This window comes from Synchiropus splendidus, chromosome 1 (genome assembly GCF_027744825.2).
Source record: "Synchiropus splendidus isolate RoL2022-P1 chromosome 1, RoL_Sspl_1.0, whole genome shotgun sequence".
NCBI lineage: Eukaryota > Metazoa > Chordata > Actinopteri > Syngnathiformes > Callionymidae > Synchiropus > Synchiropus splendidus.
In genome coordinates, this window is record NC_071334.1 from 1,754,208 (window position 1) to 1,777,388 (window position 23,181).

General features: G+C 46.4%; 2 protein-coding genes across 2 annotated transcripts in view; both read left to right on the top strand.

The window, feature by feature from the left end:
* LOC128752751 (NACHT, LRR and PYD domains-containing protein 14-like) overlaps positions 1–23,181 on the top strand; it is a 66,271-nt gene that overhangs the window by 17,205 nt on the left and 25,885 nt on the right. Inside the window, exons 10-12 of the mRNA XM_053854347.1 lie at positions 15,928–16,104; positions 18,118–18,294; positions 19,063–19,239. Coding sequence (XP_053710322.1) covers positions 15,928–16,104; positions 18,118–18,294; positions 19,063–19,239 — 531 coding nt within the window. The remainder of the gene's footprint in view (positions 1–15,927; positions 16,105–18,117; positions 18,295–19,062; positions 19,240–23,181) is intronic.
* LOC128752756 (NLR family CARD domain-containing protein 3-like) lies at positions 8,624–16,027 on the top strand. The gene is made up of 8 exons (XM_053854355.1): positions 8,624–8,857; positions 9,939–10,017; positions 10,093–10,233; positions 10,318–10,428; positions 10,718–10,796; positions 11,160–11,232; positions 11,321–13,109; positions 13,756–16,027. Exons 1-8 carry the CDS (start codon positions 8,839–8,841, stop codon positions 13,955–13,957), a joined length of 2,493 nt encoding a protein of 830 aa, XP_053710330.1. The 5' UTR covers positions 8,624–8,838; the 3' UTR covers positions 13,958–16,027.

A 23,181-nucleotide genomic window follows, 5' to 3' on the forward strand; every position in this document is an offset into this window, starting at 1 on the left:
CCTGCTATTAGACAATGTGACTATGAGGCAACAGTTGTGTCAGACCATGCGCCACGCCTCTTGCAGTTATCCTTTAAACATAAAAACATGTCAATGTGATGGCGCTTTGATCATCTTCTCTTGTCAAATAAGTCTTCCATTGAATTTGTTCCCACTAAACTAAAATATACCTGGAAATGAAGGATAACGCAGAGGTTTCTAAGGGGACACGCTGGGAAGCTCTTAAAGCTTATATTCGAGGGCAGATCATTTCATTTAAATCATCAGTTCACCGCACCCAAATTAAAAATATAAAAGAAATCACCGATAGGATTTTGGACATTGACCGGCAAAACTCTTTTAACCCTCCAGAGAACTTGTAGAGAGACAGAGCACTACTGCGATCCAGGTTGGATATTTAGAGCACGAAGGAGGCTGCCACACTTCTGACACATGCAAGATTTCAAGCCTATGAACAAGGAGAAAAAGCAGGACGACTTCTGGCTCATCAGTTGAAGGAATTGGCAGCATCTAAAATGATCACCCAGGTTCAAACAACCTCTGGTGAAATGACAACTGACCCAGAAGTGATTCATGATCAAGTTAGATTCTTTTACAGCCGTCTATATTCTTCACAATCTGAGGGCGATCAGGGATTCATTGATCGCTTTTTGAACAAAATAAATGTACCAGAAGTAGATCATCAGGGCAAAACACTTCTTGATGAACCCATATCTTTGAATGAACTGAAAATGGCAATTAACAGGATCCAATCCTCCAAAGCTCCTGACAGTTTCAGTGCAAATTCTTATCAAACCTTCACTGATCTTCTATCTCCAGTGCTTCTTGATGTTTTCAAGTCGAGTCCTATAAGACTAAATTATGACCACCAACCTTCTATGAGGCTTGAGTCTCTGTCCTACTGAAAGAGGGTCAGAACCCTGACCCTGGCTCCTACAGACCAATGAGCCTCTCAAATGTCGACATGAAGATTTCAGCTAAAACACTCGCAACGCGTCTGGAAAAGATTCTTCCTTCAATCATTTCACCAGATCAAACAGGATTTATTCAACGCAGACATTTATTTGATAATATTAGAAGATTGTTGAATATTTTGTATTCAAATAATTTTCCTCCCCAAAACCCTGAAGTACAGCTTTTCCTGGATGCTGTAAAGGCATTTGATCGGCTCCAATGGGACTTTCTGTTTTCCACCATGAAAAGATTGGGTTTCATTTCTTGGGTTAAGATACTGTATATGTCCCCTCAAGCCTCTATAAATACAGGCCCAATTCGATCTCAGTGTTTGAGGCTCCACCGTGGCACCAGACAGGGCTGTCCACTCTCCCCCCTGCTGCTTGCAACGGCTATTGAACCCTTGGCTTGGAACCTACAGCGGTATGAGGAGGGGGGGAGAAGAAAGTAACGTTTCTCTGTATGCAGACGATTTATGATTATATATATATCAGAGCCATTGAAATCATTGTCAAATATTATGGCTCTCTTGGAGGAACATGGCCGGGTGTCTGGATACTAATGAAATTGATGTAAAAGTGAGTTATGCCCTATAAACTCAGAAGCCAATCATTTATCTTTTGCTCATCTACCCTTTAAACTTGTTCATAATGCATTTAAATATTTGTGTGTTACTGTTACTCAGCACATTTCAGAACTATTTAAACAGAATTTTAAACCACTACTGAGTGAAACCATGTCTGATTTTGACAGGTGGTCGAATCTCCCCATGTCATTAGCTGGGAGAATAAACGCAGTGAAAATGAACACACTTCCCAAATTCTTACTTTTGTTCCAATGTATTCCCATTTATATCAAGAATAGCTTTGTTAAAGACTGAGATAAAGCAATAACTGGATTTATCTGGAACAAAAGAAAGGTGAGAATAAGAGAGGAATTCTTGCAGAGGAGCAAATCTTGAGGTGGGATGCACCTTCCAGATTTGAAACTTCATTATTGGGCCTGTAATGTCCGTGCTCATCATTCTGAATTTGAAAAGAGTCTGTCCTGGTTAAATATGGAACAAGAGTCCTGTAATCCAACCTCATGAGCAGCTTTAGTCTTCTCCCCACTGCCTTTGTCATTATACGACTCAAAGCATCATTCTGTCACAACACAATCTTTGAAAATATGGTCTCAAGTTAGAAAACAACATGGGTGGCACAGAATGTCTTATTTAGCACCGATAAACTCGAATCATTGTTTCCTACCGTCGCTATTAGACTCTTCATTTGAAACCTGGAGAAACGAAGGCAGAACGAATATAAAGTCCTGTTATATAGATGGTATATTTTCTTCCTTTGAACAACTATGTGGCAGGTTTAATCTTCCCCGCAGTCATTTTGTTCCATACCTACAATTCAGACATTTTACTAAGTCAAATTCAGCTTGTTTTCCAAATCTACCAGAGGACTCACCAGTGGATTTCATTCTCTCTTCAGATCCATCAGCCAGGAGAGTCATGTCTTCTATACACACCACTTTGATGAGTCAACAAAGAACAGCTCTGGATCATTTCAAGTCTGCCTGGGAGGGTGATGTGGCTCTGTCCTTCACAGATGAGGAGTGGCAGGAAGCATGAGGACACGTACCCCAGACGTCAATATGTGGGAGACATGGACTCACTCAATTCCAAATGTTACATCGTCTTCATTGTTCAAAAGTGAAACTCGCCGCAATAAACCCAAACATGGATCCTCTTTGTGACCGATGCACACAACATCCAGCATCTGTCGGACACGTGTTTTGGCTTTGCCCAAATTGATTGAACTTTTGGTCCCAGATGTGTCCCACTTTGTCAGAAATGACAGGGCATGTCATCAGCCCTGATCCCAAACTCGCCCTATTTGGGATCCACAGCAATAACTGCCCACTTCAGGGTATTAAATACAGAATGGCAGTCTTTACTCTGATCATTGCCCGTCGACTCATGTTGTTAAGCTGGAAAAATTCTTGTCCTCCCAGTTATAAATGGTGGTTACGAGGTGTTCTTCAACATTTGAAATTGGAAAAACTTTGTTTTCTTTTAAGAAGTTCCTCTGACAAGTTCGATAAGATGTGGCTCCCCTTTATCAGCCACGCTGCAACCAGACTGTAATCTCCCCTCATACGATATTGTTGATATGTTTCACAGTGTCTTCTATACAAGACTAGGGTTCTCACGCAGTAGAGGTGATTTTTTTTATTGTGTGTGTGTGTGACTGTTTTTCTTTCTTTTGTTTTGTTTTCTTGTTTTTATTATTTTTTTTCTTTTCTTAATTTAGCTATCTACTTATTTTTTATTGCGATGTTGTTGACATAATTTCTTTGTTGAATACTGTTGGGGGGGAAATAGAAAAAAAAAAAAGATATCGATCATTGAGATATATATTTTTGCTGTTTTGTGTCAATAAAAATATTGTTTAAAAAAATAAATCCAGAGAACACAATTATTGACATTATCATGAGAGCCGACCCAAAAGCCAAAGGTTCCGTCTCAAATATTTTGGATCTGATGTCATCACATGCACAACTTCCACATCCCGCATGAGAACAGAATGGGAGGCCGAGCTCCAAACCCCAACAGAAGAGCAAACCTGGCTGAAGGTTTTGAAGCAGCTCCATTCATCTTCTATGTGTGACAGACACTCGTGACTTCAACTCAAGGCTGTACATCAGACTCATCTGTCCAACTCTAAACTGGCTACAATCCATCCTGAGATGGATCCTGAATGTGGGAGGTGTCAGTCAGCAGAAGCAACACCTGTCCTGACTCACCAGTTTATTGGAGTCATATTTTTGAGGCCCTCTCTCCAGTCCAGTTGGAATGGAGCCTCTTTACTGCACTGTTTGGAAGTGTTCCAGAAGGTATTCAGCTTCCAGTCGGGGGAGAAAAAGTGGCAGCTTTTACTGCTCTGCTGGTGAGAAGGTTCCTACTTTTGAAGTGGAAGGATGATGCTCCACCCTCACAGTCACACTGGGTCTGAGATGTGGGGTTCAATTTGAAACTTGAAAAGATGAGCTGCTCCCTGCGAGGTTCTGACATGAAGTTTTATCAAATGTGGAAGTCTTGGAAGCGTTTTTTTTTTTTTTGATAAACCAACAACAGCAGTGCTAGAGTCACTGGAAGATGAGTGCGAAGGTGGAACTCTGTGCTTCTCTTTTCTCTGTCACTGGTAAACAGTTTCTTTTCTTCTTGTTAACCAGGTGTGGAAAGTCTGCTTCTGTTCTATTGTGTCATTACTGTTATAAAACATGGTCACCTGGAGTCATGACAAAAGTTATCGCCCGTATTATCAAGAGTGACTTTTATCTAATATTTTTTGGTGAGAATTTGTTTAATGAGTGAAAATCCAATGAAAAGATCTTTGAAAGAAAATAAAGCAAGTCTCATGATGCTGTTGCGTCGTGATGGGCAAAACAGTTCATTTTAGTGACTCAGTTCATTGAATCTCATTCAGTAAAAACAATCTTTTTTGAGTCTTACAGTTCTTAGTTTCGCCACCTACTGGTGACATGGAACCCTGCGATTGAATGGTAGTTTCAGTTGGATTTAAACGTCCATTTGACTGACTTTACATTGAACATTTTACAAATCAAACAAAGTGTCAGACGTACCATGATGTTAAACCATTTTGACAAAATGTTTCTGTTTGCAGAAGTGTTTGGACATCATTGCATGGTATCAATGTCCAACCAGCACAACCTCAGAGCTTCTGATGCCTGAGTTAGATTCATGCATCACAACCATATGACTCATCATGAGGCCCAGTCTCAACCATCTTGAAGAGTTGGCCTGGTGTTTGACACCATCTAAACAAGTCAAAGCTCAGCAAAATATCACCACTGAGGGAAGAATGCACAACAGCAGGACGTGGCCACACGGTGGACTTCAACATTTTCCATGTGGCAGCGATTTATTGAGGTGAAAAACCCTCTCATCTCCACTCTGGCGCTCATGAACGCCTCTCTGCCAACACTGACTCCAGATGAGTGGAAAATGGCCACGGAGATTGTCAGCATTCTTCAACCCTATGAAGTGACTGCTGAAAGGTAAGTCGTAACACGTTTGAGTATCAGATGTTGCGCCACGTTTTACCAAGGTGATAACATGCTCAATACTGGCTGCTTCCAAAGTCATTTTGCTGAGCAGAGGCAGAGGTGCTGCAGAGCATCAAGGGAATCCTTCAAACTTTGTCAAGAATCTGGTCGCCTCCCTGATGTCAGAAATGGGCTCCACAGAAACATCTACGGTGGTGTTGCATTCCTGCTGGGCTGTCATCTGAGAAGGTTCCTGTGGAGGAGGAGATGGTTGCCGGGTCACTCGCTGGATGTGGCGCCGGTTCCTCCTGGGCGTGTCTCCTCCTTCAGTCTGCAGTGTGAATGAGTGTGGAGTCATCTCTTGGCTCTGCACTGTGGCAGTGGTTGTCCAACTTTTCTCTCCATCAGTCTTCAGCCTCACTTCACCACCAATATGAAGTGGTGGCAGGAGTTTGGTGGAGTGTCTGTGATTATAAACTGTCTCATAGTTGTGTTTAGCTCTGGCAGATCAGGCCACTGCTCCTCTGTCACCTTCTCTGCACTTTGTCAGTCCTTGGTGGCCCTGGTGCATCTTTTCTCATATCTCTGCTCTCATTCTTTCAGGGATCACAGACTGCAGAAGCCCATCCCCTTCACTAACTGAGCCGAGGTGTTCCACTCTTCAGATGATCAGGCCAACCATCGTGGACATGCTTGAGGACGTTCCTCATCACTCCTGGTCCTGTCTTTGATACTGCAGGCGTCAACGTTCCACCGTGGTTCTGCATGAGGACTCCCCCGAGCCCATGGCTGCTGCTGCCGTCTGCTCTGACTACTGTTGGTTTGGCTGGGTCAATGACCTCCAGAACTGGAGCGGAGGAGATGCACTCTTTCACTTCGATGAAAGCTGCTTTTGCTGTTTGCCCCAACAGCAGCTGTTCGCAGATTTGACTCATTCATTCAGAGGCTGCAGCACTGTGGACAAGTGTGGTAGATATCTCCCGAGAGAGTTCACCATCCCCAGACATCTTCTCAGTTCAACTGATGTTTCTGGGTGGCTCCAGCGCTGTTATGGCCTTGACTGGCTCTGGGTTTGGGGAAATGCCACCTTTGGTCAGGACTTGTCTCAAGGAGCCTCTTGAGTCTTTGATCGTGCACCTCCTGTGTTTCTCCAAACACCAGTGTGTGGTCCATATATACCACGGTGCCCTCATGTTGCTGCACCACCTCTGACATTTCTCTTTGAAAAATCTCCGGTGCAGAAGTGATACCAGAGGGTGACCGTTTAAAACAGTCCCTACCCAGTGGTGTGGTGAATGTGGTGAGGCGAGCGCTGTTTTCCTCCAGCAGAACCCACTTTCCGCATGGAGACTGGAGAACACTGTACTCTTGGTGAGCTTGGGAAGTATCATATCATCCACACCTTTGACATTTTCAGAGAGTCTTTTCACGTCCACACGTATTTCTTCCATTGGTTTCCACAACAGGAACCATGGGCGCACCACTCTGTTGGATCTGTGACTTTCTCTATCACCCCCATATGTTGCCTCTGACATCACGGAGGAGTCTGCACCAGAGTCCATTTTAAAGGAGACTGCCGTGTTCTCCACTGATCCTAAGAATCAACTCTGGTCTGTGTCTGTCTCTGTTATTTCTCTTATGGCCTCTGTGCCACACCCAGCAGCAAAGTGTCCAGTCTGGTTCCACTTCAGCCATTCCTGTGCTCTTGCAGGGCACAGTTCACCGTCATGACTCCGACCACATCTTGTACCCGTGACCTTTGTTTTATTCTGCACCTTTCTCTGGTTTTCTACAGTTTTCTCTTGTGCCCTCTTTTTCAGGACTTGAATGTTGTCCACACTTTGCACCTTCTGAGACTGGACTAACTGCTCATCTCTGTTGCCGTGCGCAGCGCCAGCTCACTTTTCATTGGTCGTTTTTGAGACACTTGTTTGTCCCTCACCCCGATGACCACGTGGTCCCGCTCATCCTTCTGCGTGCCACAATCACAATTGTGGGCCAGCTCATCAAGTTACTCATCATGAAGGAAAGACGTGTTACCTGGAGCATCTTCTTGATCATCATCCAGCCACTCACTCATATTTGAGGAACTATTCAGCCAACAACAACAACAAAGCAGAGGGAGCCAGCGCTTCTGTTGGAGCTACAGCGGACGATGAAGCCTTGTTCATTACTCAAGGGAAGTGAATGACAAGACTCCAATTCCAGCAGCGCCTTTCAAAATAAAACACAAATGACGGTGACGTGAGGAAACTGTATCTGCGCTGAACTAGTCGTTCCTTGAGATGACTCGTAGTTCTTAGCTCATTTTGAAGAGAGGTTCAAAGAACGACCCCTCACCATTGAATATGTTCTTAACAGGTTCCCTGATCATATCGTATTATATCGTTGTGATGCCGCGCTTCTCAGGCAACGTCGCCCGATGTTAAATGTGTCATTTTATTGGTCTCATGATCAATATTTTAGAGTGTAATGACAACCTAGCATCACATTCAGGAGTTATGCGTCTGGCAAAAATGTTTATACGTTACATTGAACATGTGACAAGTTGTGTAACAAGATACACATTTGTCAGAATCAATGACGTCTTCATGATGAAAAGGTGGAGCCTTGTTATAAAGTCTGACATGTGTTGCATTTGTTCAGCGTGACTCTGTCTGCTCATTTTGTTGTCTCTACAGAGACACATTACACTTGGCAGATTGGCTGTGAGCCCAAAGAAACAAGAATGCAGCCCTGGACTTTGGCCATTCTGCACCTATAAAGGGGCACATTTGATGGTTGACAGTCATATTGAAGGCCCCTGTACCGTGAACTGCAAAGACTCAGTCCATATTTGTGGATCTGCCCATTTTTACACATTAGACTCGAACTCTAACTTGCTGACTTTACTGTTCTATATTATTATTATTGTACATTTTTGTACAGCAAAACCACGTACACTGTAATTTGAGTGACACAGAAGTCTTTTTTCAGACTAAGGCTGAATTATCTGTTCTGTCCACCTGTCATCGTCATGTAAATAAAAAAAAAATCGAGTCGTTGCTCAAATAACGTGCAGTTCTAAAAGGTACCGCTGGATGGTGCTATAAAAACCGTCTGCGTTGTTACTGCGTTAGTTGCTTCTTTTTAAATGGTCATTTCACAGATGAACATGTCTCTCCTCGAGTACACAGTTAGTGACGATCAATGCTATTTTTATTTGTGTCTGTTGGTCGGTTTTCTCCCGCCTGATGTGTCATGCCAGGTGCATGTCGTGGGCAGAAGGCTTGAGCTCGATGTTGAGCTCCGCCCCGTTCTCCAGGCTGCAGCCACGGTGTCTTGGATTTTTTAAAGGCTACAAATGACATCAATAAAAAAGACTGATTTATAAAATAATCATAAAATGAATTGAATTCAGTTAAAAACAAATCCAACCTCTAAATATACTGATTGCTAAATTCAACATATAAAAACATTACATTTTACAACGCTGAATTGAAAACTTCAATGTTTAAATTTTTGATTTGTTCAGTTCACCGATCACTGTCCTGATGGCGCTGATCTCCTCCCACAGTGGGGCTGCTGTTTCCGGGTGACGAGTGGGTGGGGGAGGGGGTCGAAAGTGAAAGTAAGAGACGCGCTGAACCAGAGGGTGCGGTTCCCGTCTGATCTGAAGGCTGTTTTTCACTCCAATATTTCCAGTCTCTCCAGCTCCGATCATCCAGGCGGTGGTGGAACACACACACACACACACACACACGGGACTCACTGCTGTGGATCAACACACCGACATCGAACACAATCTGAGTTCACAACTTTGGACCGGAACAACTGAGCTCCGACATGGACCCGAGACTCACAGGTCAGTGACTTGGTTTGACTTGAGCCTCATGAGTCTGACGTCACCTTTGACATTCGAGGATCCGAGTAAAGACGCACTTGTTGACTGGAGTGTTTCTCTGAGGAAGATTGATCAGGAAACTGTGACGTGACCCAAATCAACAGCCGACGATGGCGCCATCTTGTGGCCAAATCTCTTGGTGTGGAAAAGTCCATTTGAGGTGGTCAGAAAACTGAGCATCCAAGTGGCTTCTCTCCCTTGGAAATGAGTCGTGGGCCAGTGCAGTGGAACATTGTGAACTAAGGCAGCAAACATGAACATGCAGGGCTGAATGGCGCCATTGAATGGTGTCTTTTCCCTCCAATATTCCACTGCACTGGGCGACAAGTCATTTCCAGAGAAGCTCCTGCTCTATGACGGTGTCCTGATCTGACCTCCTCAAACGTGTCGCTCTCTAGATGTGAAAGAAAACAACATGAGCACAGACATGTGGAAACAGAAGGAGAGTTAGAGGTGGTTCAATAGACAATATTGATTTGGCTTTGGTTCCTGAACACAATAGATATCAGACTTTTGAAAGGCTGCACCTCAGATTTGGTCCCACAGACGTCGTCTGTTGTGATCAACTGAGTCACTTGTTTCTTCAACATTCTGACACATGTTGAAGGTTGTTGCACTGGAAATCTGTTTTCCTTCACATCCTGAGCAGAAAACTCTGGAGGTGGAGACACAGTCTCCCACATCAAGTGTGAGACTCAAACATGTGAAGAGACTGGTGGAGATTGTGTGAGTCATGTGGTCTTGAAGCTGAAACTCTGATCAAGTGACAGATGGAACCGTGGTGAGGTCAGTAGAGACAGTTGGATCAGTGGACTCTGAAGGAAAGGTCCGATCATAATGAAGATCAGACAGATGTTGGAGAGGCTGAGACCTGAGGGCAGGCCAGACACATGACGTCATGTGAAGAACAGCAGCAGCTGCTCTGCTCTCAGTCAGTGAACGTGGATCTGATCACCGAAGAGAGTTTGAGCCTGACCCTGATGACTGAAGTTTGCTTGTTGACAAGAAGCACCAGTGATGCTGCTGTTGTGTTGGTGTGAAGGTGTGGACAGACAGGAGGGAGCTCCTCCCTCTAAATTACCCAGAGCTGAGGACCATGGCAGCCAGACCAGAGCTGAGAGGTGAGAAGATCAGTTCTCCTGTCAGAGCTCCAAACACTTGAAATCATTTCCACACTGCAACTTCTGTGTGTTCAGATCAAAGCCACTCACATCAGACGCTGCTGGACGAGGACACAGACCTGGACCTGCTCCCAGCTGTCAGTCTCTGAAGAGTGACGCGTCTATGGGAAGACTTATGGACTTCAGAGGAGGACAGGAGCATCAGAGGAGGAGCAGGTGAGAGACAGAGCAGGAGCAACACTGAGAGGACATGACATGGTCAGATGGTTGAAGTGTTGATCAGAGTTGTGTCTCCATCAGGATCCATCAGGAGAAACCAGAAGAGTCTGAACTCAGCTGTCAGTCTCTGAGTGATAGGTCGATGGAGCCTCCTCTGAACTTCAAAGGTGGACAAGAGTCTTCAGGAGAGAGGTGAGCTCTTCTGTCCCTCTGTGACTCCACTGATGGGATTGTTGGGTCTGAACAAAGGTCTCTGAGGCTCCTTCACTCTGAGTCTTGGTTTGGTTTTGGAGTCTTGGTTTGTCTCCTTCATCTGACAAGCAGAAGAGTGCGCAAATAAAAGAGTGTTGACATGACTGAAGAGGGTGAAGAGTTTGGAATCAAATGTGCTCCATCAACTGTGAGCTGCACATGAGAGTCATGGAGTCTGGCTCTGAACACTGAGAGTCTTTTCACTGCCTCCCTTTGATGTTCTTCACAGGGAGGATCAGCAGCCCTCAGATGTTCTCAGTCTCCAGTGTGTCCAGCAGCATCAGACAGATCTGGACTCCACACTGCAGGTACGTTCAAGTGTTAGCTCCTCCTACTAACTCCAACAGCTGCTAACTCACCAGTCAGCTGCTTCTGCTGCTTCATGGAAGCTCTGGACAACTAGACCTGTTTGGAGAAGAGTCTGGACTGAAGCTCTTCTACTGCTCTGACTGATGCTGAAGATGTTGACTCTCTTGACATCATGTGACCGTGAGTCTGCTGAAACTGAGACCTCGTTTGTGACCTGACCACGACACAGTTCCAGCAGGTCCATGTTTGACTTGGACTTAGACCTGCCTCCCTTCAGGGGATTTGGGAGCAGGATCCTGGTGACCTCTGGAGGTCAGTAGATTTTATCAGTCACATGATCAGGTCACATGTTTGTGTTTCAGCTGTTTGAGGAGACTGACATCAACCTCCTGAGGAACATGAAGGAGGAGAATCTTGCTGATGTTCTTTGGAGCAGTAAGAGGATTTGAACATTCAATCGGTTGATATCTTCAAGTTTTGCCTTCTAGAATCTTCTGATCATGTGACTTCTCTCTTCATTCAGGAAGTGGTGCTGGAGCGTGTGCAGGGCGTCTGAAGAGGAGCCTGCAGAAGAAGTTCCACAGTGTGTCTGAGGGGGTCGCTAGAGCAGGAAACTCTGCCCCTCTGAATCAGATCTACACAGAGCTCTACATCACTGAGGGGGGCACAGAGCAGGTCAACCAGGAGCACGAGGTCCGACAGATCGAAGCAGCAACCAGGCAGCAGACCAGACCAGGAACTACCATCAGAGCAGAAGACCTCTTTAAAGCCTCACCTGACACAGACCCACCAATCAGGAGCCTGCTGACGAAGGGCGTGGCTGGCATTGGGAAGACCCTCCTGACACAGAAGCTGACTCTGGACTGGGCTGAAGACAAAGCCCACCACAACTTCCAGCTGGTGTTTCCTTTCACCTTCAGAGAGCTGAACCTGCTGAAAGAGAAGCAGTTGAGTTTGGTGGAACTTGTTCATCTCTTCTTTCCTGAAACCAAAGACTCAGGACTCAGCAGCTTTGAAGGAGTCCAGGTTCTGTTCATCTTGGACGGTCTGGACGAGTGTCGACTCCCTCTGGACTTCAACAGTCGGGTCCTGACAGCAGCTACAGAGTCCACCTCAGTAGACGTCCTGCTGACCAACCTCATCAGGGGGAAGCTGCTTCCCTCAGCTCAGCTCTGGATCACCACACGACCTGCAGCAGCCAATCAGATCCCTCCTGAGTGTGTGGACATGGTGACCGAGGTCAGAGGGTTCACTGACCTCCAGAAGGAGGAGTACTTCAGGAAGAGGTTCAGAGATGAGGAGCAGACCACCGTCATGTCTCACATCCGGAGCTCACGAAGCCTCTACATCATGTGTCACATCCCCATCTTCTGCTGGATCACTGCCACAGTTCTGGAGGACATGTTGAAGAGCAGAGAGACCGGAGAGCTGCCCAAGACCCTGACTGAGATGTACATCCACTTCCTGGTGGTTCAGGCCAAAGTCAAGAAGCTCAAGTACCATGGAGGAGCTGGGACCGACCCAGTTTGGGATCCTGAGAGCAGGAAGATGATGGAGTCACTGGGAAAACTGGCTTTTGAGCAGCTGCAGAGAGGAAACTTGATCTTCTATGAGTCAGACCTCACAGAGTGTGGCATCGACATCACAGCTGCTGCACTTTACTCAGGAGTCTTCACACAGATCTTCAGAGAGGAGAGAGGACTGTACCAGGAGAAGGTCTTCTGCTTCATCCACCTGAGTCTCCAGGAGTTTCTGGCTGCTCTTCACGTCCACCTGAAGTTCTTCAACTCGGGAGTCAACCTGCTCGACTCGCAGCAAACATCCAAACTGGCAAAAATCTTCAGACGTCACATCAAACAGTTCTACCAGTCAGCAACAAGTGTTGCTTTAGAAAGTCCAAATGGACATCTGGACCTGTTGCTGCGCTTCCTTCTGGGTCTTTCTCTGCAGACCAGCCAGAGGCTCCTTCCAGGTTTGTTGACACAGACAGGAAGTAGATCCTGGACCCATCGGAACACAGCAGAGCTCATCAAGGAGAAGATAAGTGAGAAAGTGTCTCCAGAGAGAATCATCAATCTGTTCCACTGTCTGAGTGAAGTGAAGGACACTTCTCTAGTGGAGCAGGTCCAGCAGCAGATGAGATCAGGAGCTCTCTCCACAGATCAACTGTCTCCTGCTCAGTGCTCCACCCTGGCCTTCATCTTACTGTCCTCAGAGGAAGATCTGGACGTGTTTGACCTGAGGAAATACTCTGCTTCAGAGGAGGCTCTTGAGAGGCTGCTGCCAGTGGTCCAGGCTTCAAAGAAAGTCCAGTAAGTGGATCAAACACTGAAACATCTCTGATGATCTGAACTAGGGCTGTAGCCATGTACCGCTATTGATGATCCTCGCGATATTAAAAAATGAATTTTCAATGTCGTGTAAACGGCTCCATCACCGACTGAAGCGACACCAGAACCAGCAAGTGTTGAGCCTCCAAAGAGGGGAAGTGAGGCGCTGACTCCTGGTGCAGGGAAGAGGCTGAGACTCTGACAGTCCTCACTAGGAGACACTGTGTTCCTCTCCAAAACAATGCTGAGCTCATGGAGCTTGGAAAGGGGGGAAATCCAAGCTTGGCCTTCAGCAGCCTGAAGATTTTGGACAGCAGAGAGAGTGAGTTGTATGAGCAGGGAAAGGAAGTGTTCCAGTCAGGTCTTCATTTGGAAACCTCAGTGATGACAGCAGTGGAGTGGAGAGGCTGTTCTTTCCTTTGGCACCTGGAGAGGAAACACACAGCATCAAGTTACACATGGATTTCACTGACTGCAGAATCGTTCTTCACATTTTGATCCATGTCGTGATCATATCGTTAGCGTGACGTGTTTTGCCCGCGATAATCGTCAAGCACAAATCTGATCTGGTTACAGCCCTCATGTGAACTGGACATGAACGTTTGATTTCCTTCTTCATTTTATTCAGACTGAGCAGCTGTGGACTGTCAGAGAGAAGTGGTTCCCTTCTGTCCTCAGTCCTCAGCTCTCCGTCCTCTAGTCTGACACAACTGGACCTGAGCTGGAGCAACCTGAAGGATGCAGGAGTGGAGCTGCTGTCTGCTGGACTGAAGAGTCCACACTGTCACCTGGAGACTCTCAGGTCAGACATGTTGATCAATATTTATTGATCTGGAAACACGTTGAGAGACACTTTAGTGATTCTTCTGATGTGACAGTTCCATTTCTCTTTCTTCTCGGAGCTCTTTTCTCTGTTGTGTCCACTGAGTTTGACTTTGTAACGTTTTGTCATCATCATCGCCATGTTTCTTTTCTCTAGTTCAGGGGTGGCCAACCAGTCAGAGGCTAAGAGCCACATTGTTTTACTGTGTTGCTGAAAAGAGCCACATCCTACAAATGTGTCAGGCTGTAAGGCTCACCTCACACAGCTGGTCACGTGACCTCGCGGCAGTATAGTGGTTAAAGCTCATCCCTGTGTGTCACAAGGTTGCTGCTTCGCTTCCATATGTCTCTTGTGCATGTATTTTTAAAGTTCATACATTTTAAAATCGGAACATCAAGTGGCATCGATAGAAATGTGTGCTATCGTCTATATTTTTTTATATATATATATTTTTTTTACGTGCCACCAATAACATCAGTCCAGTCTGTGAGCGACGCTGCAGACTGGACTGTCTCATCTTCACTCCACTGAATGAAACAGACTCCACGCTGATCAACAATGAATAATAGGTGAAACACATGCCATACGTTTAGTTTAGGGAATGGCAAAGTGAAACGTGGAACTAGGTCATGTTAAATCGTGTTGATCGTGGATCTGATGACGGTCTTAGGACCGTGGATCACATCGGCATTGAACGTGCTCTGAGCCGGGGGGCGGCGGCTTGGAGCACGTGCTGCCAGGTTTATTGTTTATGTTCCAAAGTTAAACTCATGTCACAGTCTTTGAAAAATATTTTGATATTTTGTTGGAATAGCTCTTATTTTTTCCTCTTATTTCCTGTATAAACAATCATCTGAATAGCAACTTGACCAAAATCACAGCCAGTTCGTACAGCTCATTCTGTAAAGAGCCGCATGCGGCTGGGAAGCCTCAGGTGGGCCAGGCCTGCTCTAGCTGCTCTACACCCTCATGTGCACTTTCATATGGGAACAGTTCCAACCAGACAGCCACAATTTGCTGACAGCAGCAGAAGTGACGTGTCTCTTACTGAGTCCAGTCACTCAGCTGCGCCAGAGCAGCCGTCATTAACATATTCACCCTGAAAACAATCAAGATCTAAAACATGTGCACTCACCGAGGGCTCAGCCTGCGGTCATCGCTTGATTGGACGTGGCAAACAAACCCTTTCTCGGCCTGGGTTTTCAGCAGGTGCGGCTGGAGATTCCGGGGAAATGCAGGGGCAGAGAACAGCGCAATAAGTGCTGGAATTTCACTGAACATCTGTGGTTTCATTGGTTGTTTTCGCAAAAAAATCCATGTAAGTTTAAGCCACAATGTTGGAGAAAAAAGTCGTGGTTGGTCCGGAAATGATCCAGTGAGGATCTACGGTGGCCAGGGAGGCTCATAACACATGCAAACACTGCAACACGACATCATCAAGTCACAATCTAGTCACAGGACGGGTACAAGTCACCTTCCATGTGAGGCCAGTTGGAGGCCTTGCTGTCTCCAACTGGTGATCTGATTGGCTCTCGCAACTGTCCTTCAACTATATGTGCTCGTTCACCCAGAGTGCACGTGCGCCTGCTCTGTTGCTGCTGAAGGCCTTGGACTGATTTCATACAGTCTGGCAACACAAACCAGCTCAATGCTGATTGGATAAAAGCTTCAACCTACAAAAACAAGACTGGGACGTGCTGTTTAACATATATATAGAGAGAGAGTGGAAAATGCATTAAAATGACAAATATGCCCTTGATTTCTGGTTGTGTTTGGCCAGTAGAGAAGGTCATGAAGGCCCTGACGACCACCACTGTCTGACTGATCTAAAAGTGCTTCAAATATTCCAACCATAATGTGATGATGATCTTCTGAATGGAAAGAGTTCAGTGGCTCCTCACATCAAGTCTTTCAAGTCTTGTCACAATAGAGGATTGAAAAAGTCTCACTTGTTGATGACACTCGTCTCTTTCACAGACTGAACAGCTGTGGACTGTCAGAGAGAAGTGGTTCCCTTCTGTCCTCAGTCCTCAGCTCTCCGTCCTCTAGTCTGACACAACTGGACCTGAGCTGGAACATGGACCTGAAGGATGCAGGAGTGGAGCTGCTGTCTGCTGGACTGAAGAGTCCACACTGTCACCTGGAGACTCTCAGGTCAGACATGTTGATCAATATTTATTGATCTGGAAACACGTTGAGAGACACTTTAGTGATTCTTCTGATGTGACAGTTCCATTTCTCTTTCTTCTCGGAGCTCTTTTCTCTGTTGTGTCCACTGAGTTTGACTTTGTAACGTTTTGTCATCATCATCGCCATGTTTCTTTTCTCTAGTTCAGGGGTGGCCAACCAGTCAGAGGCTAAGAGCCACATTGTTTTACTGTGTTGCTGAAAAGAGCCACATCCTACAAATGTGTCAGGCTGTAAGGCTCACCTCACACAGCTGGTCACGTGACCTCGCGGCAGTATAGTGGTTAAAGCTCATCCCTGTGTGTCACAAGGTTGCTGCTTCGCTTCCATATGTCTCTTGTGCATGTATTTTTAAAGTTCATACATTTTAAAATCGGAACATCAAGTGGCATCGCTAGAAATGTGTGCTATCGTCTATATTTTTTTATATATATATATTTTTTTTACGTGCCACCAATAACATCAGTCCAGTCTGTGAGCGACGCTGCAGACTGGACTGTCTCATCTTCACTCCACTGAATGAAACAGACTCCACGCTGATCAACAATGAATAATAGGTGAAACACATGCCATACGTTTAGTTTAGGGAATGGCAAAGTGAAACGTGGAACTAGGTCATGTTAAATCGTGTTGATCGTGGATCTGATGACGGTCTTAGGACCGTGGATCACATCGGCATTGAACGTGCTCTGAGCCGGGGGGCGGCGGCTTGGAGCACGTGCTGCCAGGTTTATTGTTTATGTTCCAAAGTTAAACTCATGTCACAGTCTTTGAAAAATATTTTGATATTTTGTTGGAATAGCTCTTATTTTTTCCTCTTATTTCCTGTATAAACAATCATCTGAATAGCAACTTGACCAAAATCACAGCCAGTTCGTACAGCTCATTCTGTAAAGAGCCGCATGCGGCTGGGAAGCCTCAGGTGGGCCAGGCCTGCTCTAGCTGCTCTACACCCTCATGTGCACTTTCATATGGGAACAGTTCCAACCAGACAGCCACAATTTGCTGACAGCAGCAGAAGTGACGTGTCTCTTACTGAGTCCAGTCACTCAGCTGCGCCAGAGCAGCCGTCATTAACATATTCACCCTGAAAACAATCAAGATCTAAAACATGTGCACTCACCGAGGGCTCAGCCTGCGGTCATCGCTTGATTGGACGTGGCAAACAAACCCTTTCTCGGCCTGGGTTTTCAGCAGGTGCGGCTGGAGATTCCGGGGAAATGCAGGGGCAGAGAACAGCGCAATAAGTGCTGGAATTTCACTGAACATCTGTGGTTTCATTGGTTGTTTTCGCAAAAAAATCCATGTAAGTTTAAGCCACAATGTTGGAGAAAAAAGTCGTGGTTGGTCCGGAAATGATCCAGTGAGGATCTACGGTGGCCAGGGAGGCTCATAACACATGCAAACACTGCAACACGACATCATCAAGTCACAATCTAGTCACAGGACGGGTACAAGTCACCTTCCATGTGAGGCCAGTTGGAGGCCTTGCTGTCTCCAACTGGTGATCTGATTGGCTCTCGCAACTGTCCTTCAACTATATGTGCTCGTTCACCCAGAGTGCACGTGCGCCTGCTCTGTTGCTGCTGAAGGCCTTGGACTGATTTCATACAGTCTGGCAACACAAACCAGCTCAATGCTGATTGGATAAAAGCTTCAACCTACAAAAACAAGACTGGGACGTGCTGTTTAACATATATATAGAGAGAGAGTGGAAAATGCATTAAAATGGCATTTACTTTTATGACAAATATGCCCTTGATTTCTGGTTGTGTTTGGCCAGTAGAGAAGGTCATGAAGGCCCTGACGACCACCACTGTCTGACTGATCTAAAAGTGCTTCAAATATTCCAACCATAATGTGATGATGATCTTCTGAATGGAAAGAGTTCAGTGGCTCCTCACATCAAGTCTTTCAAGTCTTGTCACAATAGAGGATTGAAAAAGTCTCACTTGTTGATGACACTCATCTCTTTCACAGCCTGAGCAGGTGTGGACTGTCAGAGAGAAGTGGTTCCCTTCTGTCCTCAGTCCTCAGCTCTCCGTCCTCTAGTCTGACACAACTGGACCTGAGCTACAACATGGACCTGAAGGATGCAGGAGTGGAGCTGCTGTCTGCTGGACTGAAGAGTCCACACTGTCACCTGGAGACTCTCAGGTCAGAACACATCATCTGTCCAGCTTCACAGCTGAAATGTGAAAGTCAGAGGTGGAGACTGTAGCTTCAGAGAGTCACAGTTTGCTCTTCAATGAAGCAGCTGATTCTCAGTGGCATCAGTCTTCAGCAGGTTCCTCCTGTACTCATGTGTTTGAGCTTCTAAAGAGGAACCAAGAAATGCTCCAACCTTCTCCTCCTCCAGATGGACCTTTCCATCTGCAGGACACAATAGAAATGATGTTTGAGTTGAAGACTGGAGACACAGCTTTTGCAGAGGAAGTAGACAACCATGACCTTCATCTGCTGAAGTGACATCTTGAGCTACTTTCTTCTCTGTAACTGAATATTGAAAAACATTTCCTGTTCCACTTCATCTTGAGGATCCAAATCAGACCAACATCACATGAACACATTCACTTGCTCATGTTCCAAACATCAGCATGAACCAATGAGTCAGTAGTTGCTCTGAAAGTCTGCTCTTCTGAAGAAACCTCTGCTGCACTGTGTTAGAGAGGGAGGTGAAGATGAAGTCTCCTCTTGAACAACAACACTTGAGTCGCTCGTTCATCACCACTGTGTTGTTGACTTGGTGTTTGATCAAGTTGATCCTGACTGATATAAAAGTGCTTCAAATATTCCAACCATAATGTGATGATGATCTTCTGAATGGAAAGAGTTCAGTGGCTCCTCACATCAAGTCTTTAAAGTCTTGTCACAATAGAGGATTGAAAAAGTCTCACTTGTTGATGACACTCGTCTCTTTCACAGCCTGAGCAGGTGTGGACTGTCAGAGAGAAGTGGTTCCCATCTGTCCTCAGTCCTCAGCTCTCCGTCCTCTAGTCTGACACAACTGGACCTGAGTGAGAACATGGACCTGAAGGATGCAGGAGTGGAGCTGCTGTCTGCTGGACTGAAGAGTCCACACTGTCACCTGGAGACTCTCAGGTCAGAACACATCATCTCCTCTCTTCAGTTCTGCTCCTCCACTGGACGGTTCTTCTACTCTCATGGTTTTCTAAAACACTGCTTCTCCTTCATTACAGTCTGAGAAGGTGTAGGATCTCAGAGAGAGGCTGTGCTTCTCTGGCCTCAGCTCTGACCTCTAACCCCTCCCACCTGAGAGAGCTGGACCTGAGCCTCAACCATCCAGGAGGACCAGGACTGGAGCTGCTGTCTGCTGGACTGAGGAGTCCAGACTGGAGGCTGGAGACTCTCAGGTATGGACAGAGCAGCAGAACTGACTGACTGAGCTCCAAAGAGCTTCAGACTGAACATGTGATCCAGGAGAAGACAGAGAGGATGTGGGTGTGTGAGGCTGCTCAGACTCTTCATCTGAACTGAGCACATGAATCCAAACACATGACATGTTCTCCTGCTGGACACCAGTGGAAGCACCAAGGAGACAGTAGAGACTGAGCAGCTGTTTAGAGATCCATCTTTGTTGTCATCAACAGTCATGAAAGAGCCGTCCACTTAGCAGCAGGAGATAATAGTCCTGAAACATCTGAAGTCACATGGATCTGCTCTCATCCTTCTCTCTCTTTCTTCCTCCAGGCTGGGACACTGTGGACCAGGGTGGTTATAGATCTGACCTGAAGAAGTGTGAGTGTTTGATTGATCCATGAGAACTGCTGGACTCTGTCAGCTTCTAGTGGAGCAGCTGTGATGTTGGTGGGTCATGTGAGCCTTGAATCTGCTGCTGGAACTTGTCTTCATCAAGTCCAAGTCACTGGCCAGAACACTGCTCACCAACATGGTGTCCAGCAGAAGCTGGTTGTCCAGCAGCAGCTAGTGAGGAGCCTCCGTGCAGATCTAGAAGCAGCACTGTTGACTTTCCTCATCATCACATATGGAGTCATTCACTCTCTTCAGTCTTTGACTCCAGAGTCACATGAGTTTGGAAGATCATCACCTTCTCACTGGAGAAGATCTCAGTGTTCTTCCACCATCCTCACCACACCTGTCTTCTTCTGTTTCTATGGCAGTGACTCTCACAAGAGACGGAGGGAAAGAAGAGGAGTCTGAGTTTGGACACAAGCTTCTTCCTGGAGTCTGAGCTGCTCTGATGCTGCTGGACAGAGAGTCTGTCACCGTCAGAGAGAAAGTGTCATCAGGAGCTCACAAGTCTCTCCCAGAGCAGCAGTGGGGATGAACTTTGACCTTCTTCTCTGTCATTTGTCAAGACTGACTCTGAGTCTCAGCAGCCACTCCGTCATCCTGGAGAGATCAGAACATTTTCATGAGTTGAACCCTGATACACCAGTGTGATGTGGACACTTCAGGAGGCTGAACTTCAGGAAGTGAAATATATTGTTGCCTCCTCCTCCTCCTCACCTCTGATCATACAGGTGCTCAGCATTCAGTTGAAGAGCAGTTTCACAAAACAGACCTGGGCTTCCGACCATCCAGATACTGACTCCTGTCTGACCATGACACAAAGTGAGACTGGTTCAGCTTCATGGTGGAGGAAACCTCCGCAGGAGAAGCTGCTGTGTGGCTGCTGTGCACTGTGTTGGGATTCAAACCTTTGAGGCAAAGTGATTTGAAAATGAATGTGTCACTGTAAATACGGAAAAGATGGTTCTGTTGATATAATACACAAGTTGAATGCAGTTCTTTGGTTTATGAAATGAATGAGTTCCAGTGAAAATAAGTGATATGATGTTGAAAATCGAATGAGGACGGCTCCTCCCACTAAGCCTTTGTTTTTACCCGCTGCTTCCTGTTCCTGGTTGTTTTCTTCTCCTTGACAGTCAATTGGCAGCTGCACCTAATGCCATGGGTTGAACCCCAACTCTTGAGGAGAAGCTGGAGGTTGATGCAGCGGCAGATTTCCCTCCATCGTGGTATGATCTTGTCTCTCTCTGCAAACACCGGAGTAAAATCCCTGCCACTTTCCCCTGCACTGTGGAGGACATTAGTCTGGCTGTGGGGGGGAAGTGGGGCACGGCAGCATTAGATGGGCTCCTCGCACGAATAGTGTCCTGGTTATCTTTCTGGATCGGAGTCAAATAGTTTGGACAGAATCCAAAGTGTGGCTCACATCTCTTTTCTCTCTCTCTCTTTGTCTGTGCTGTCTGCTCTGTCGAGCAGTTTCAGCTTAACACCAGCTGCTCTGCTTCACAAGGCTGCCTTTAAGTCAGGACAACATCAACATCTTCCTGCATCACCTGCTCTCCTTTACATCTAGACTCTCTGGACCTGCTTAGAACAGAGAGAGACCAGGGCCAAATAGTGTTCTGTGGGGTTCGACTAACTGTGTGTCGCTCTCTGTAATGGCATGGTAGACGTGGGCTGGATCACCGAGACACTGGCTCCTGGTCCATCTTGAACCGGACTTCATGGTTTCTCGCGCTCACATCCACAAACCATGGATTTAAGCCTGCGTCTACTGAGCCTCGGAACTAGGGAGTGTTATCATGACGTTCTGTCTCTCCCTCATGTACCGCTTTGTTCGATGGACATACTGTACTGTCAGGGCCTCTCTTTCCACATGTGGCGTCTCTGGCTGGGCATTGTGTTCTTTGGCATGAGTAGGGGACTTTCCACGCTAGTCTGGTGTCTCTCAGCCCCACCACTATGCCATCTGTTATCAGCTCCTGGTGGAGCACTTCTCTGCCAGGGCATATAATGCAACAGTCTCACTGGGCTGCTGCACCCTCTGGTTGAATCTGGCCCTCTCACGTATCACATTCTTCCTGGGCACAAACTGGGTTTCAAATGTGGCTTTGACTGAGGTGAGCTACTGTCTCTGCGCGTCGGTTTAATCCTGACCAGGCAGGACGTCGTCTGCTTCTTCCCCCATGCAGTAGATCAGAGCGTTCCCCTGGTTAGCTTCTGTGCTAAGATGGAGGTCGCTGGCCAGTCAGAATCTCTGGAACCTGCTTATCCACCGTTCCGAATCCTGAGGCCTTGAGAAGTCCGGCGCTTCAGGAGGTTGGATGGAGAATGTAGCGCTGGGAGGAGCGTTAGCATTAGCCACTAGCTGTGGAGGTTGCAGCCACGTCGTCTCCTCTCTCGCTGGCGTCTTGAAACTCTCAGCTCTCATAGTTGCTTTTCTTTTCCCGCTACCCAGCTTCTGACACCATGTTGTGTGTCGCGTGGTTAGAAGCAGTGGGTTTTAAGTGGTGCGAGTCATTTATTCTTCTTCCCTGGCACATCCCATAGTGTCACACCAAACATGCACCCGAGGCACACTTCAATATACAAGCTAACACCACACCCTTGGCTTGGATTGTTCTGTCTGGAGCTGCATGTTGAATAAAGGTTGTGAACTTTGTAGAAGCGGATCCGTTCTGTATTTGGATCCACCGCTGAGCTCCACCTCACACCGTCGTTGTCCATGTCTTCTTTTTCTAGGCGACAAAAACATGCTGTACTGTTTTTCACCTTCTTCTATCCACTTGGCCCTGGATCTTCTGTCGGCCCCTTTAGCTCTTTAGACATGAATCTCCTCAAGTTAGTTTTGTATCCACGTCAGCTCTTGTTTATCCCCATCAGAGGGCGCCATTTTCACTGGACTGGTGTTCATTTCTGTGGTTGGATCAAGCTCATGTGACATCAATGAATCTTCAGCCGTCACGTCTGCAACTGTTTTCTCGATGCCGTCAGCACATTCAATAGAGACTGGAACAAGGGTGGGTTCAAATGTTGTGTGATGATATCCGAGTAACTACCCTTGATTTCCACCGCTCTTCAAAGCAGTGCATATACGTCCCCTACTTGTTGCGGTCTGACGACGTTGCTGTAACTGTAGAGATGGTAAAATCCTGCTTTTAAATCAAGCGGATGGGGCGCTCGGAACTGGCAAAAATGTATCCGATCACCCGGCTCTCTGCCTAGTATGTAAGGCAGAGCTGAGTTCAAGAGCACGAGGCTCTGACCATC